The sequence below is a fragment of the Giraffa tippelskirchi genome, chromosome 13 (genome assembly GCF_054371585.1).
Source record: "Giraffa tippelskirchi isolate mGirTip1 chromosome 13, T2T-mGirTip1v1.2.pri, whole genome shotgun sequence".
In the NCBI taxonomy this organism is placed as follows: Eukaryota; Metazoa; Chordata; class Mammalia; order Artiodactyla; family Giraffidae; genus Giraffa; species Giraffa tippelskirchi.
In genome coordinates, this window is record NC_137287.1 from 104,112,674 (window position 1) to 104,126,918 (window position 14,245).

The 14,245-nt window shown below is 47.6% G+C and overlaps 2 protein-coding genes and 1 long non-coding RNA gene across 50 annotated transcripts in view; 2 read left to right on the forward strand and 1 right to left on the reverse strand.

The window, feature by feature from the left end:
* The window catches only part of DNMT3B (DNA methyltransferase 3 beta), a 35,198-nt gene extending 30,644 nt beyond the window's left edge, over positions 1–4,554 (forward strand). For 23 of the 38 annotated variants that reach the window (XM_081559633.1, XM_081559644.1, XM_081559646.1 and 20 more), the window contains 3 exons: positions 779–848; positions 1,535–1,653; positions 2,988–4,554. In XM_081559633.1, the coding sequence (XP_081415759.1) occupies positions 779–848; positions 1,535–1,653; positions 2,988–3,129 (331 nt within the window). In that variant the 3' untranslated portion in view covers positions 3,130–4,554. The remainder of the gene's footprint in view (positions 1–778; positions 849–1,534; positions 1,654–2,987) is intronic. The other 15 variants (XM_081559666.1, XM_081559663.1, XM_081559662.1 and 12 more) reach the window with 2 other exon arrangements.
* Positions 4,555–6,607: 2,053 nt separating this feature from the next.
* On the reverse strand, positions 6,608–10,211 carry LOC145533087 (uncharacterized). The gene is made up of 3 exons (XR_014073835.1): positions 10,162–10,211; positions 7,502–7,728; positions 6,608–7,102 (listed from the first exon to the last, which is right to left on the reverse strand). It is a non-coding gene; the product is annotated as an uncharacterized LOC145533087 (long non-coding RNA).
* Positions 10,212–10,402: 191 nt separating this feature from the next.
* MAPRE1 (microtubule associated protein RP/EB family member 1) overlaps positions 10,403–14,245 on the forward strand; it is a 28,189-nt gene continuing 24,346 nt past the window's right edge. For 2 of the 11 annotated variants that reach the window (XM_081559683.1, XM_081559688.1), the window contains exon 1: positions 10,403–10,484. Coding sequence is in view for 6 of the 11 variants with exons in the window: in XM_081559677.1 (XP_081415803.1) it covers positions 10,736–10,771 (36 nt within the window). In the remaining 5 variants the exon portion in view is untranslated. Of the gene's footprint in view, positions 10,485–10,694; positions 10,951–13,768; positions 13,858–14,245 lie in introns of those variants that run through there. The other 9 variants (XM_081559680.1, XM_081559679.1, XM_081559682.1 and 6 more) reach the window with 9 other exon arrangements.

Genomic DNA, 14,245 nt, shown 5'->3' on the forward strand with positions numbered 1-14,245 from the left:
TCAATGGCTCCTCTTGTGGGCACCATGTCCAATCTGATATCTGATTTCTTTTTGGCCTCTGAGTTCCTTACCCAGGGATGTTGTGGTGTTCATCAACCCTGTGCATTCAGACCTCTTCCCAGTTTTCTGCTTTGGACCTGCTTAACCACTTCAGTATCTAAAGTTCTATCCATTCTCTTTATCAAGCATCTATTTGCCTCTCTCTGCATTCGCAGGTTTCAATGGTGAAAGTTACAAGGGGAATTGTAGTCCTTATGTGAACCACTTAACTAGGGTCCTTACTTGGACCCCAGTGTTAAAGCCTCCTGCGGCTGAGTTCCAGCAATAAGCCACCAAATCATGGGTTTGATGTGCTACTTGTAGTGAGTAGACCCACAAACACTTAATCTAGGCTCCTGAGGCTCAGAGATGGGCAGAATTTGCTCAGGGTCACTCATTCAGCCAGTGAGCAGTGGGCCTGAGACTGTGTCTCCTGACCCCTCTAACCATGTGCTTCACCATCCTGCTTTCCTCAGTGAAGGAGCTTTGAGTACTGTTACCATTTGGGTAGGGGGAACATTCACTGCTGCACCTAGGGCTCCCTGCCTCAAGCAGCTAGCCTGTCCCTGACTTGACACCCAGGCTTATGCTCATGCCTGGGCCATTTTTATCATATATCTGTAGCAAGTTCACGGCCAGAGCACATTTTGCAGCTTGGGCTCTCTCTCCCACCCTGGGAGGCACCGAGCCAAGGCCCTCTTCCAGGCAGTAGAAAGTAATGGGTTTTGGATGTTCCCAGGCCTGTGATAGCATCCAAGAATGATAAACTCGAGCTGCAGGACTGCCTGGAGTTCAATAGGACAGCAAAGGTAAGCAGTGCTCTGTGCCTGGCCCACCACTTGGTGACCTTTCAATGGGACTTGACCTTGGTGTCCTCCCCCCACACGACTCCCTGGTGCTGGGTTTCCTTCCCTACACAGTTGTTCTATCCCATCTTCAAATACAGAGTAGGAGAGGTTCTTGATAAACAAAAGTGAGAGAAGGCAACTAGACTTTCCCATTGTGAATGCACACTCCATGGAGACTCAGCTTATCCTCCCAAGTGAGAAATGCCAAAAAAATCTGCTATTAAGTCATAAACAATTCTATTAATATCTCCAGAAACTTAATTTTCAAAACTTCCATTAAGTTAAGTTCCATTCATTCAAACCCTGCTTGACCATCCTCTATAATCTGGGGAAACTATTCCTTTTGCTTAATCTTGCTTGATCAATAACTGTTTCCTTGACACCCATCTGATCTCACTCACGGTCCCTTTTTTGTTTATCTCTTGTTCTCTGAGGCTGGTCCTTCCTGCTCATTAACTTCTTGGCTTTTGTGGGAAGCACAGAGGGTGTCCTTCTACCTCTCCTTTTCTCATTCCCTATCTGAGCCTGGCCCTGCCACCCTCTCTCCCCCACCTGCCCGCCCTCCTCCACCTTCCCTAGGTGCTTCTGAGCCTTGACCCAGAACCGTTCATTCTGTGCTCACTCCATGATGTCATTTTGTTCTCCAGTTAAAGAAAGTACAGACAATAACCACCAAGTCGAACTCGATCAGACAGGGGAAAAACCAACTTTTCCCTGTTGTCATGAATGGCAAAGAAGATGTTTTGTGGTGCACTGAGCTAGAAAGGTGAGCAAGGCTGTTCGTGGAAAGGGGAATCAAGCAGATAGAGAGAAAGGGGGTAGAAACCGTGGTTCAGGACAGCAGCATGTTCCACATAGTCTCACTGACCTTCTACATTAGCAGGGCTGGGAGTAACCTTTCCAGTTGGTGCTTATTTTCTAGCAGAAATGGCAAAAGGGCTGTGGTGGTGAGGAATCTGAAACCTGAGGCCATGAGACAGCACATCTGTCTCACCTGGCTGTGTTTCCCTGGCATTTGCCTGCCCTAACATGCTGGGACGCTAGGATGTATGAGGATCCAGCTAAAGGAAACTCGACAGGCAAGCCGTTGCTTCTTTCTCAGGATTCCTCCTGCTGAGTTGCTTGTTCCAAAACTCCTTAGCCAGAGTCTGTCCTCTCCCTTACCCATTTATTTGGCTAAGTCGGGACTTTATCTATTTTGAAGAACCAACTCGTTGATTTAATTTCTCCTGTTCTGCATTTAACTTTTTTTTTTCTTGTTTTATTTTGTTAATGGGATGAGATTGTAGTAAGGGTTGTGAATATTCCTCTTTACATTTTTGGCAGTGTCTTGAGGTTATTTTGATAGAATATTTTCACTCCAGATAGTTTAGTTCTATAACTGGATGTATTTCTTGGTTTAATATGTAGTATAGGACTGGAAACCTGGGAAAGAGTGAGGTCTAGTGTATCTGTAGCCTCTTTCCAGACCTGTACCTCTTCTTGTGTGGTAGAATTCCACTCAGGAGGCTGTTGGTATATTTTGTTGCCATCTGCCATTTAAGTCCAGCTTGGGCCTTGATCCAGCAATTTTCTTTGAAGAGTGAAAGAAAATGCAGGATGCTTCAGTTTATTCATGGTCAATTACCTGAGCATCTGATGATTGGAAATAAGGTCTGTTTTGTGAGTGTCCCTATTCCTTAGCAAGGCAATGGCTTAACTTTCTAGCCTTTTGTGATGATGTGAAGATAGGTACTTGTCTGCTGACTGGCTGGCCATCTTGGCATACATTCAGTCATTTCATGCAAGAAAAGTCCAGCGAGCACCAACTATGTGGCAGCAGTTACAGTGCAAGCGTGGGGGCGTGCACAAGACAGGTACCCTCAAAAGAGGGATCATACCCTCATGACAGGCATCTGTGAGCTGAAGAACTGGTGGACTTGGCCTCTGATGGTCAAGAGGGGGCTCACGGGAAGGCCTGGAGGAAGGGACGGGTCAAAGGGCAGGAAGAGCAGAGCTACATGGGCTGCCACGGCCAGGAGTCTCCCAGAGGCGTTAAGAACGCTGGTGGGGGGGCGCATCTGACTCCCTGTCTTTTCACTCTGGTACCCCCCAACCCAGGATCTTCGGCTTCCCTGTACACTACACAGACGTCTCCAACATGGGCCGTGTGGCCCGTCAGAAGCTGCTTGGGAGGTCCTGGAGCGTGCCTGTCATCCGACACCTCTTCGCCCCCCTGAAGGACTACTTTGCCTGTGAATAGTCCCCCAGGCACCAGGGCGTGTGGGCAGAGCCACAACCCAGGAGGTGCAGCCCGGCTCTGCCCTTGCCAGCCCAGCTGTGCTTGTGGGGTCGTGCTGAGTACCTCGTTGGGAGCAGAGCTGCCTGTCCCCTTCCTGGCTGGGGGACCCCGAGGTGCCACCTCCTTGTGCACAATACAGACCTGGCCGCTAGGAGCGGCCAAACACGGTGCTTGTTTTATCTTCTCCTAAAACTTTAAAACTTGAAATAGGTAGTAAGATGGCTTTTTTTTTTTCTCCTTTCTGGGTTTACCGCTCAGAGAAACGATAGCTAAGATACCAAAACCACAGTGCCGACAGCTCTCCAAGACTCAGGTTAACGCTGAAAAATCACCCAAGACAGTTATTGCAAGACTTTAATTTTTTAAAATGTCTGCGGCTCCTTGTTTTCAGGAGTTTGCAGCAGTAGACAGGTAGCTAAGGGACCTTTGAAGGGCCCAGTATGGTTTTTTCTAGGGCTAGCATAAGAGGACATGATGTCCATGTCTGTCTTGAGTTTTCCCTGGCACGTCGTCCCCACCCTCCCCTCCCCGCCCCCGCCTCAGTGTAAAGGGCTGGGATCTGCGGCCCATTTAGAGTATTTTCCACAAGGATGATGATTTCAGCAGGGATGACATCATCATCACTTTCAGGGCTATGTTTTTCCCATAAATCCGAGGGCAGGGCTACCCTTAGCTAAATCCCTCCCAGAGACTGCAATAGAACCCTCTGGAAACTCAGGAAGGGGTGGGCTGGGTTATAAGCTGCCATATATTGATATAGACAGGTATGGCTTCTCACTGTCTTCCCCCTTCATACCCATGTGAGAAGAGAGGAGGAGGAAGCTTACATAAGACCCCCCCACCCCGCACCCCTCCAGGCTACTCTGCAGGCACAGGTCCCCAGTATGACACCCCAACTTCTCAGCCAGGGGCAGAAGCACAGTCCTCGCACTTTCCCCTTCTCTAAGAGACTTGAGGGGAAAACTGCAATAAAAGCTCAACCCTCCCTCCCTCCTGAGATTTTAAAGTCCTTTTTTATTCCACAGTGAATCGATAAATCTTTTTTTTTTCCCTAGGGGGAGTGGGAGGTCAGACAAGCTGCATTTCAGAAATGCTGTCGTAATGGTTTTTAACACCTTTTACTCTTACTGGTGCTATTTTGTAGAATGAGGAACAATGTTGACAGGTTTTGTGGGAGGTTTTTTTATACATTTTTTTTTTTTTTAATCTCAGACTTCTATTTTTGTTTGAACATTTTCATAATTTTTTTTTTGTAACTGGAGCCACGTAACAAGAATGGGGAAAAATTGTGCCTTGTTTCAACAGTTTTGCTAATTTTTAGGCTGAAAGATGACAGATGCCTAGAGTTTACCTTATGTTGAATTAAAATCAGTATTTCTCTAACAATCTGGTGTCCCTTTTGTTCTTTTGCAGATCAAATGGGTGGGGCGTGTGAGGGAAAGTGGAAAGGTGGATGGTTGAAATAACCCACTTCAACAAGTCCAGTGCAGAAGTGTCATGCGCATGCAAGCTGAGTCGTGCATGCGTGCTAAGTCACTTCAGTCACCACCCTATGGACTATAGCCCACCAGGCTTCTCTGTCATGGGATTGTCCAGGCAAAAATACTGAAGTGGTTGCCATTTCCTTCTCCAGGGGATCTTTCCAACCCAGGGGAATGTCTCCTGCATTGAAGGTGGTTTCTGAGCCACCTGGGAAGCCCTTTTAAGTACCACAGGTGACCCCCAAGTCTAGTACCATGGTCCCCAAACTCCAATGTATCAGCATCCCCTGTAAGGCTTGTTCAGTGGAGAACAAGCCCTACCACCAGAGTTTCTGATTCATTAACTCTGAAGTGGAGCCTGAGAATTCCTCAATGCCTGTCCAAGGACCAATCTGGGATAGTGAATGGATTTCTAAACCTTGCTTCCCCAAATAACAAGTTCATTGAAAGCCTTGATGCCTGGAACAGTCATGTCCAGGTTATTTCTCACAGCTATTGGTTGAGATTATTCAAAAATCCCAGGGCTGACCATCCAGTTCCTTGTCCCTTAGTAGGCTTCTCCCACACTTTGTTCCACTGCTCTTAAGTTGTCATGTCACAGCTGAGCCATGGTCGGTGAGGGGAGTTGGCTCCAGTGAGGGGAGACGCGTTGGGAATGACCCAGGATCAATTTTTCACACAGCTGCCTGTGGCCCCCAGCTCTTCTTGCCCTTGTAAGCTTAATGTTGCAACTCCCTTCAGTAATTCACCTGGGTCCACCCAGCCAGGTGTCCCAAAGCCCAGAGTCCATGTCATAATTCTGTGTCACTACCTCTAGCCTTTGGTCAGTGAAATGGTCCTGATGAAGATTCCAGTATCTTTCCAAAGGTTAATATTGGTCATCTGGTTCCTTTAGAGGAAAGAGGAATGCCCTTGTGCATCAGTTGAATATCTCAGTGGGCAGGTCTCTGAGCCTCAGTATCTTCACATAAGATTGATTATAATCACTGCCACCTCCATGATTTAAGTTTGCTGTTCAGTCACTAAGTCGTTTCGCCCACCTGGCTTCTCTGTCCATGTGGTTTTCCAGGCACGATTACCGGAGTGGGCTTCCATTTCCTTCTCCGGGGATCTTACCAACCCAGGGAGTGAACCCGCATCTCCTGCCAACTGGCAGGCAGCTCCTTTACCACTGAGCCACCTGGGAAGCCCACTATTGGAGTGATGGGCCTTAATAACTCAAAAGCAAGCTCAGAAATACTCTGGCCCAGAGTTGGAGTGGAGCATGAGAAACTGTTTTTGGCACCACTAGGCTAGAACAGCCCGGGTGCGAGTCACCATGGTGAGACATTGGCAATTAGCAAGCCAGTCCTGCTGGTGCTCTGCTCAGGTGTTCAGGCCCCAGGGGCCTTGGCTGCCTTATTAAGCCATCTTGTATACAGTGCTGCACCAAGTACCAGGACAGGATGAAGCGAAATAAACAGCCTCGGCCTCGAAACCCCAAGAGAGGAGATGGACTAGCCCCCTAGGTGAGGGGTCCTTGGGTGTTGTGGCCTGCTTATGAGCAGCCTTAAGGGGAGACCTTGGAGGGTCTGTGGGGGCAGTTCTCTGTTTTCTCAAGATGGGGGCCAGGTTTGGATCTCAGTGATCCTAAGACCAGGGCCAAGTGGAGAATGTGATGGACATTCTGATCTTGGGGAAGTAGTTGGGGTTTGTACCACAAGTAGACCTTTTATAAAAATATCTTCTGGTTGCCTGGGGCTGTATCTGGGGGCTCACATGTATCACTTTGGGCAGGTGACCCTTGGAACTTTTCATCTCTAAAAGGTGAGGATCATAAATCCTACCTGCTTCCCAGGGCTGCTGTGAATGTTCAAGGCTGTAACCTGGGTAAGTTGTTTTGCCTGCTGCCTGGCACTCAGTAAGCCCTCATATGTACTGAATGGCACTGTGATAACAAAACCCTTATAGTGATAGTAACATCCAATATTAATGTATTAATAAAATCTTAAAAAAAAGGACAGGTAATTTTCATCTAGGTGTTGGAAAAGAGCTGAGCAAAAGAGCCGAGCAACAGCAGTATTTGGTACTGAAATTTTGTCCATCACCCCACTCTCAACATGTTGGGGTCCTCTTGCTCCTTGTTAGGGAGAGTGAGTGTGGGTGGCTTTGGAGTCTGGCACCCCAGAGATCTGTGAAAGGGAGCTTCCCTGGGGGTGCTTGACTGACCTCTGAACAGTTCCATGGTTATTTGGTGGGGGATCAGCACTGGACAGAGGGGGTCCCCCACACCATCTCAGTCCCTCTGGTGTTCCAGTCAACTGGCTCTTGAGTGATTTTCTGTTTCAGGCTTGTGCTTGGTTGGTCCTTAACTCCTTCCTACAGCCAGACTGGATGCCTCTCCTTGCTTTACCTCCTCATAGCTTATGACCTTGAATGTGCTCCATAGCCACTCTGAGCCTCCATTTATGCAGCTGTAAGACAAGAATAATAACTTCATAAGGCTGATGTGTGGATCAAGTGATTCAGTGTGTGTGAAGCACATGCAGAGTGCTTGTGGGTAGTAAGTGCTGAGTACACAGCAGCTGCTATATTGTTTACTGTTTAGAGTCCTCCCAGCAACCCTGAAGTGAGGCAGTGGTTCCCGTGATCCCAGGTAAAAGAACTGAGACTCAGAAGTGAGTACCTAAGGCCACACAGCCAGTGCAAAGAAGTTATGAGTTGAAATCTGTTTCGTGAATCCATTGGTCTCCCCTGCATCTGTGTACGTGTGTCTGTGTGTGTGTCTGGATTCTGAAATTACCTACTGCCCTTTGCAGCCTATGATACAATTGACCTTTCTTGCTTCCTTCTCTTACTTTTTTCCAACTTACCTTCCTTCTCTCCTTTCTGCCTTCTTTCCTTTCTTCTTTCTGTTTAACTTTATTACTGGATTTGGTGGCTGCTTACTGAGTCTTTGTGCATGTTGTTCTCTCCCCAGAACAGCCTTCTTCCCTTTGCTTGGTCCTTCAGTTCTCACCTCTTCCAGGAAGACTTCTTTGCCCTCATTCTAGGCAGCACTAAGAGACATCCTCTAATCTGAGCTGTCCTTCCCTATGGACTGATAGAAGAATATCTCAGCACAAAGTACTCTGCATTATTTCTTATTTTTGTACCCATCTCTTCCATGAGCTTGTGAGGTGCTCAAGGCAGATGAGCCCTCCTAACACCATTTTTTAGTTCAATAAGCTTGTCATACATTTGGAAAACTCAGGTTTGAAGTCATAGTTTTTTATTTATTTTATTTTCAGAGAGGAGACTTACAGTTTAGAGATTACCGCATGTATTAAAAGTCACTTAAAAGCACATAGTAAAATCTCCCAACTTTGTCCTACTGGATGGAAATTCTTTTTTCTTTTTACCCTCTGGTCTTTCACAGTTGGAGCTTAATGTGACTCAGACAACTTTGGCTTAACCCTCTTCTCAGAGAGGAGGGTGGAGACTAAGTAGGTCACATGGCCCTTTCTCATCTCTTGGGGGCGCTGTCGCCTGGGAGGGCAGATGAGTTTTATTTCTGAGGCTCTAGCTCAGAGACCTGTGATGTCCTGTGTCTCCAGAACCAGGTTTGAATGCTAGTCTGACAGCTGAGGCCCTTCTTGACTTGACTTTCATCTCCCACACCCATTTCTCCCCCACCCCAAATGGCTTTCAGGTACTGCTGACAGCATATCAGTTGACAGAAATTGAATATTGACATCAACTGAAAGGGACTTTGAAACCACTAACATTGATTGAGCACATACTATGTGCTAGGAGTGGTCTAAGAACATTACATACATCTCATTTGATTCTAACCCCTAGCAGACTCAGGATTTGAACCCAAACCTGGTGGCTTTGCTACTTACAAAATTCAATGAAAGCATTGGAAACTTAACATCCTTGTGTATAAGTTGGGGGTAATTAACACAAATGCCCAAATCACTTATGAATATCTTTATTCAATTATCCATATAGTGCTACTATTACTACTATTACTATAATCATTTGTTACAGGATTCTTTGCTGCATCCTTTTGTTTGTCTTTCTACTCTAACTCTCACTAGGTTAACATCTTATACTTTAGGGCAAGTACCATCTCTAGGATGGAGAAGGCAGTGGCACCCCACTCCAGTCCTCTTGCCTGGAAAATCCCATGGACAGAGGAGCCTGGTAGGCTGCAGTCCATGGGGTCGCGAAGAGTGGGACACGACCGAGCGACTTCACTTTCAATTTTCACTTTCATGCGAAGGAAATGGCAACCACTCCAGTGTTCTTGCCTGGAGAATCCCAGGGATGGCGGAGCCTGGTGGGCTGCCATCTATGGGTTCGCACAGAGTTGGACACAACTGAAGCGACTTAGCAGCAGCAGCAGCAGCATCTCTAGGAAGCCTTCCCACACTGTTTAGGTGAGGTCAGGTTTTCTCCTGCTGTACACTCTTGGAGTGCTACTTACTAGCAAGACAACCCAGCAGTACTGGTGGTTAAAATATTGAAATGCCTCCAGATGAGTTGATAGATAGCTCCTGCCCCAGCTCCCTAACCCATTCTTCCCTGAACATCTCCCCCTGTTTCAGCAACTACTTGGGTGAGACCCAGCCCAGAAGAGGCCTCTAGGTCCCTACTCCTTGCAACGCAGGTACTATCTCTCCTACTTCAGCCTGCTCCTGTCTAACTAAATCTGGTTTGTAATTAAACTTGCTCATTGTGCTTAGTGGTGTCTGACTGTTTGCGACTCTTTGGACCGTAGCCTGCCAGGCTCCTCTGTCCATGGCATTTTCCAGGCAAGAAAACAGGGTTAAATCACCATTTCCTCCTCTAGGGGATCTTCCCAACTTAGGGATCCAACCAGTGTCTCTTATGTCTCCTGCATTGCAGGCGGGTTCTTTACCGCTGAGCCAGTGGGGAAGCCCTTGTAATTAAACAGTGATGTGTAATTAGTTATGTGCTTTGCCTTCCCTGATAGATTGGAAACTTTAAGAGCTCAGAGGCTATGTCTGTTTCTTGGTCACCGCCAAATCCCTAGGGTTTGATTAATCAGGGAAAGGAAATATTTGCTGAACACATGAATCAATGATATTTTGACAAGTAAACCAGCTCAAAACTTGTATCAATCTTTGTGATGCAGGGCAACTGATCTCTCTGACTTTCAGTTTTCTCTTCTGTAAAGTGGGTGTAACTCATTCTTTGAGTAACTCTAAGACTCCAAATATCAGGCTCTTGGACATCGTGGGAACAAGACTGAGAAGATTCTTGCTTCCGTGGAACTTACGGAAAAGCAGACAATAAAGGCATAAACAATTAAACGAGATGACTATACTAAGAAAAAAACGGATAATGAGATTACAGGGTCATTCTATAAAGAAAAGTCGCAGAATATGTCTCTAATGTGACTTTTAAGTCCTTCCTCAAAGCGCCTATCGATTTATTTTTTATCTAATAATCCATTTTTTGTAGAAATTCATTGTAAAAGCGATTTTTTGGCTACTGGGGTGGAGACTTTGTAACTGAATCCCACCTTCTAGGCGGGGTTACATCTGCCCGAGGTGGGATCTCATTGGTTGCGGCAGTCCTCGCGCAGTTGCATTGCCCGGCAGCCGGCGCCCCGCCCCTAGGGCACTCCAGCCGTCGATCAAGCTTCGGGCTCCGCCCCCAGCGCGCGGCTTCGTCCCTCTCTATAAAAGGAGCAGGCGGGCGATGACGAGCCTTTACGTCGGCGCGTAACGGGGGGTGCGTGTGAGGTCATCGCGCGGGCGAGCGGGCGGGGTCAGGCGGTTTGAACGAGACGAAGACGGAACCGGAGCCGGGTACGGGCAGCGGACGCGGTCCAACCGAGAGCCGGTGAGCCGGCTAGCGGGCACGGGGCGGTGGCTGGGGGGCGGCTGGGCGGGTCTCGAGCCGAGCCGAGCGCCAGCGGGCCTCGCGGTCAGTGCTCGGGCCGCTCCCCACGGCGGTGCGGTTCGGGCCGGGTGGGGGAAGGGCGGGGCCGTGACCCGGCGCGCGCGGGCTGGGGGGCGCGCGCTCTTCGCTCCGTCGGGGGGGCGGGGCGTCGGGCCGGAAGTGGGGGCTGCCCCTCGGCGGCGTGGGGGCTTATGGGCCGCGGCCTAGGCGTGGAACCAGGACAGGAGGCAGGAGGTTCCGGGGTGGTTGGGCCGGGTAGGGGGCGTGTGTGGGGTTGGAGTGGGCCTGCCGGAAGTTCTGAGGACCCCCCCCCCCCACTGTAGGAGACGGGGCCGCCTGATGATTTAAGAGTCCAGGTTTTGGAGTCCAACCTGTATTGAATTCCCTGCTGTGCGACCTTGGGCAGGTGCTTTAACCTCTCTGGGCCTCAGTTTCCTCATCTGTAAACCGCGGGAGAAAGATAATACTACACGTAGAAAGGCCATGTCCCCGAGTATGGCGAAAAGCAAGCCAACTCCCTGGACTTCTTCCTTTCTTCATCAGTATTTGTTGAGCGTCCACTGAGCGCTAGGCACTGTATTAAGCACTGGCTATACAGCCAGGAGCAGGAGGGCAAAGGCCTGCTTTCTAGTAGTCTACATTGTGGTGGGGAGACTGAAAATGAAAAAATACATGGAAATGAGAAAATTAATACATGGAAAAGAATTTCTTATGATCACTGGTGAGACAGTGTAATAGGGTGATATGAACAGTGCTTTTTCAGTCCCTGTTTCACAACTGATCTGGGGTGCTGCAGGGCAGAGCTGAGCCTCTACTCCATTTTGGGAATGAAACTCCTGAAGTCCATTGAAGGAAGATGCACCAGGCCTGCTATCCGCCTCTCTGATGGGGTATCTCTAAGAGTAGTGATAATGGCAGCTCTTTGCTATTTGGGCACTTGCCAATGTGCCAGGTGTTGTGTGGTTTTATGTCATTTAATATTGCACTTGTCTCTTAACAGATTTTATCTTCATTTTACAAATTAGGGGACTGAGACTCTGAGAAGTTATTTGCTTTATGGTGTCCAGCAAGTGGCTGAACCCAAGTCTTTGACTCTTTGAGTCCAGGCTCTTAATCTGTTACGCTGCTTCCCTGAGATCTGATCTAGACAGTGTGTTTCCAGTGTGCCCTGTATGATGGTGTATGTATGTATACAGTTTCTGTGGCTAAGAAATGTATAGCAGTTTCTGGCACATAGGGAAGCTTAGGACATGCTGTGTTTTTCACTTAGAGTCTTAGTTAATTCTCACTGCCTCCTCATGATGAGCAGATGAGCTACTTGTGATCTGGAAAGGTGAGGTATTTACCTAGGGCCACATTGCTTTTTTTGGGGGGGGGGTCACACACACCCCACCCTACCCCGGCCCATTCCATAGCGCTCAGTATGGTACCTTGAAAGTAACAAGTGCTCATCAGCCAGCCTTGAATTGGAGTGGGTTTGGGAGCCTTTAGGAGAGGCTATATATGGAGAGGTAAGGGGAGGCTTTTTCAAGGCAGTTTAAATGTGGATCAAGGAGGGGTGAGGTTTGTGTGGGGGTCATGGGGTCTTTCTTCCGTGGAGGCCAAGCAGAGTAATCCTTATGGAGGAAGAGAGTAGCTGTTGCTAGCTGTAGCTAGCTGTAGCTGAGGCTCTGAGAGCTGGTCTTTTTTGACTGCCTGGAAGAGCAAATTAAATAGTTGAGTCAGTGGATGTTTATTGCACATCCACAGGGTGCCTAGCCCCATGTATTTAGTGGCTGCAGAGTTTGCGGAGCACATGGGGCCAGGTATTAATGTGCTGCTAATGAAAGAGTTTTAAATTTATGATGAGGAAAGGCCATTAACTTTTTCTGAGCTGAGGTGTGGTCAGGAGACACACGTGGCTTTACCAGCTGCTTACATTTTATGGCAGCATGATACACACAGTACCCGATGGATGTATGTATGAATGTCGCCAAAATAGATTACAGGTGCTCACCCTGGGACTGTGGTGGTTTTTGTTTGCATGTGTCTGTTCTTGGTACTACACAGTTTGCATTTCATTTCTTCTTTAGGGATTTTAAACACAGAAGTCATTTGGTCTGATTTTTGATTCAGAAAATTCTCCTTGGCTGCGGTGTAAAAACAGTTTGAGACAGAGACTAATTTGACATCTGTTGCAGTGGATGGAGATGAGAGATGGTAGTGACAGGTCTCAGGTGCTGTTTTTGGCACTGGAGATAGGATAAATGAGACAAGGTCCCTCTCCTGGACTTGTTTGTTTAATACCAAACCATTTTTTGTGCCTTACCTCATTTAAACCTCACCTCAGATAGGGGGCATTCACTCACAAGAGGAGTGAGGTGTATTGAAGCTAAGTAACTTGCCCGAGTTCATACAACTGAGTGAGAACCTCATGTTCAAACCCAGGCTTCAAATACTCAGCTCTTTGCATAGAGCAAATTTCCTGCTGGTTCAGATCCCATCTGGGAATGATTCAGAAATGAAGAGATAATGACAGTTGCAGAGGTTGAATGAAGTGCTGTGGGAACATAGGGATTCATTTCCCAGTGGAGTCAGGAAGTAAATTGTGTTGACTTCTTGTATAACATGGTTTTATCATCTGAGTTTAGGTAAGAGAGTTGATACTTTGCTTTCTGAGACACATTTTTCTCTCTTTGACACTGTCCTGCCAGCCTGAAAACAAGTAGCCTTTACTGAGCCCACTGTGTGTAACATGCTGTGCCAAGTCCTTGGGGGATGGGGAATGTGGGGTGTGAGGGCGCAAGCCTGATAAGTCAGTTATTTCTCCAGGCCTGTTCATAAAGAGGAGGTAGCGTGGTAGATCTCCATCGTTTCCGGCCCTCACACTCTGTAGCTGTTTGACTTGAGAGGTGTGCTGGAGACGCAAGGGAAGACGAGCTAGTCCCTTGGTGGAGGAGTGAAGTGCCACAGGAGAGCTCAGAGTCCCACGGTGGTTCCAAATTGTCCTGAGTTTTTCTTCCCCCATTGATCATATTGATGTCACATGAAATGAGAACAATTACAAGTATCGGTCATTGTGAAATTTAGTATTTTATAGCAGGAGTCCCCAACCTCCAGGATTTAATGCCTGATGATCTGAGGTGGAGCTGATATAATAATACTAGAAATAAAGTTCACAATAACGTAATGCACTTTGAATCATTCGAAAACCATCTTGCCTGCCCTCTCCCCTCTTTTCCCAGGTTGTCCATGGAAAAGCTGTCTTCCACAAAACCAGTCCCTGGTGTCGAAAAGGTTGAGGACTGCTGTTTTGTAGTCATGAGTCCTCATGGTAATTGCCCAGAAATTTCATTTAAGTCTGGATCCACCTGCCTTTATCTCATATTGTTTGAGTCTCCTCTTCCCATTATCTGTTCACCAGCAGTCAGTGACCTTTTACAAACTTAAATAAGATGTGATTCTCCCCCATTTAAATCCCAGCAAGGGATGCTTGAACAGTTAAGGGATAATATCTGAACTCCTCATCATGCCTGCAGAGTCATAACAGGATCTGGCTTCTTCACCTTTCCCACTTCTGTTCCTCCTCACCCTCCTGCTCACGGGGCTGTAGCCACTCTGCTTAAGCTTCTCACTTAGCTTAGCCAACTGTCTGTTAAGCTCCTGGTGCTGAGTAGGCCTGCAGATGGCCTCCTGTCCTCAGTAGGTTCAGCAGAGAATTT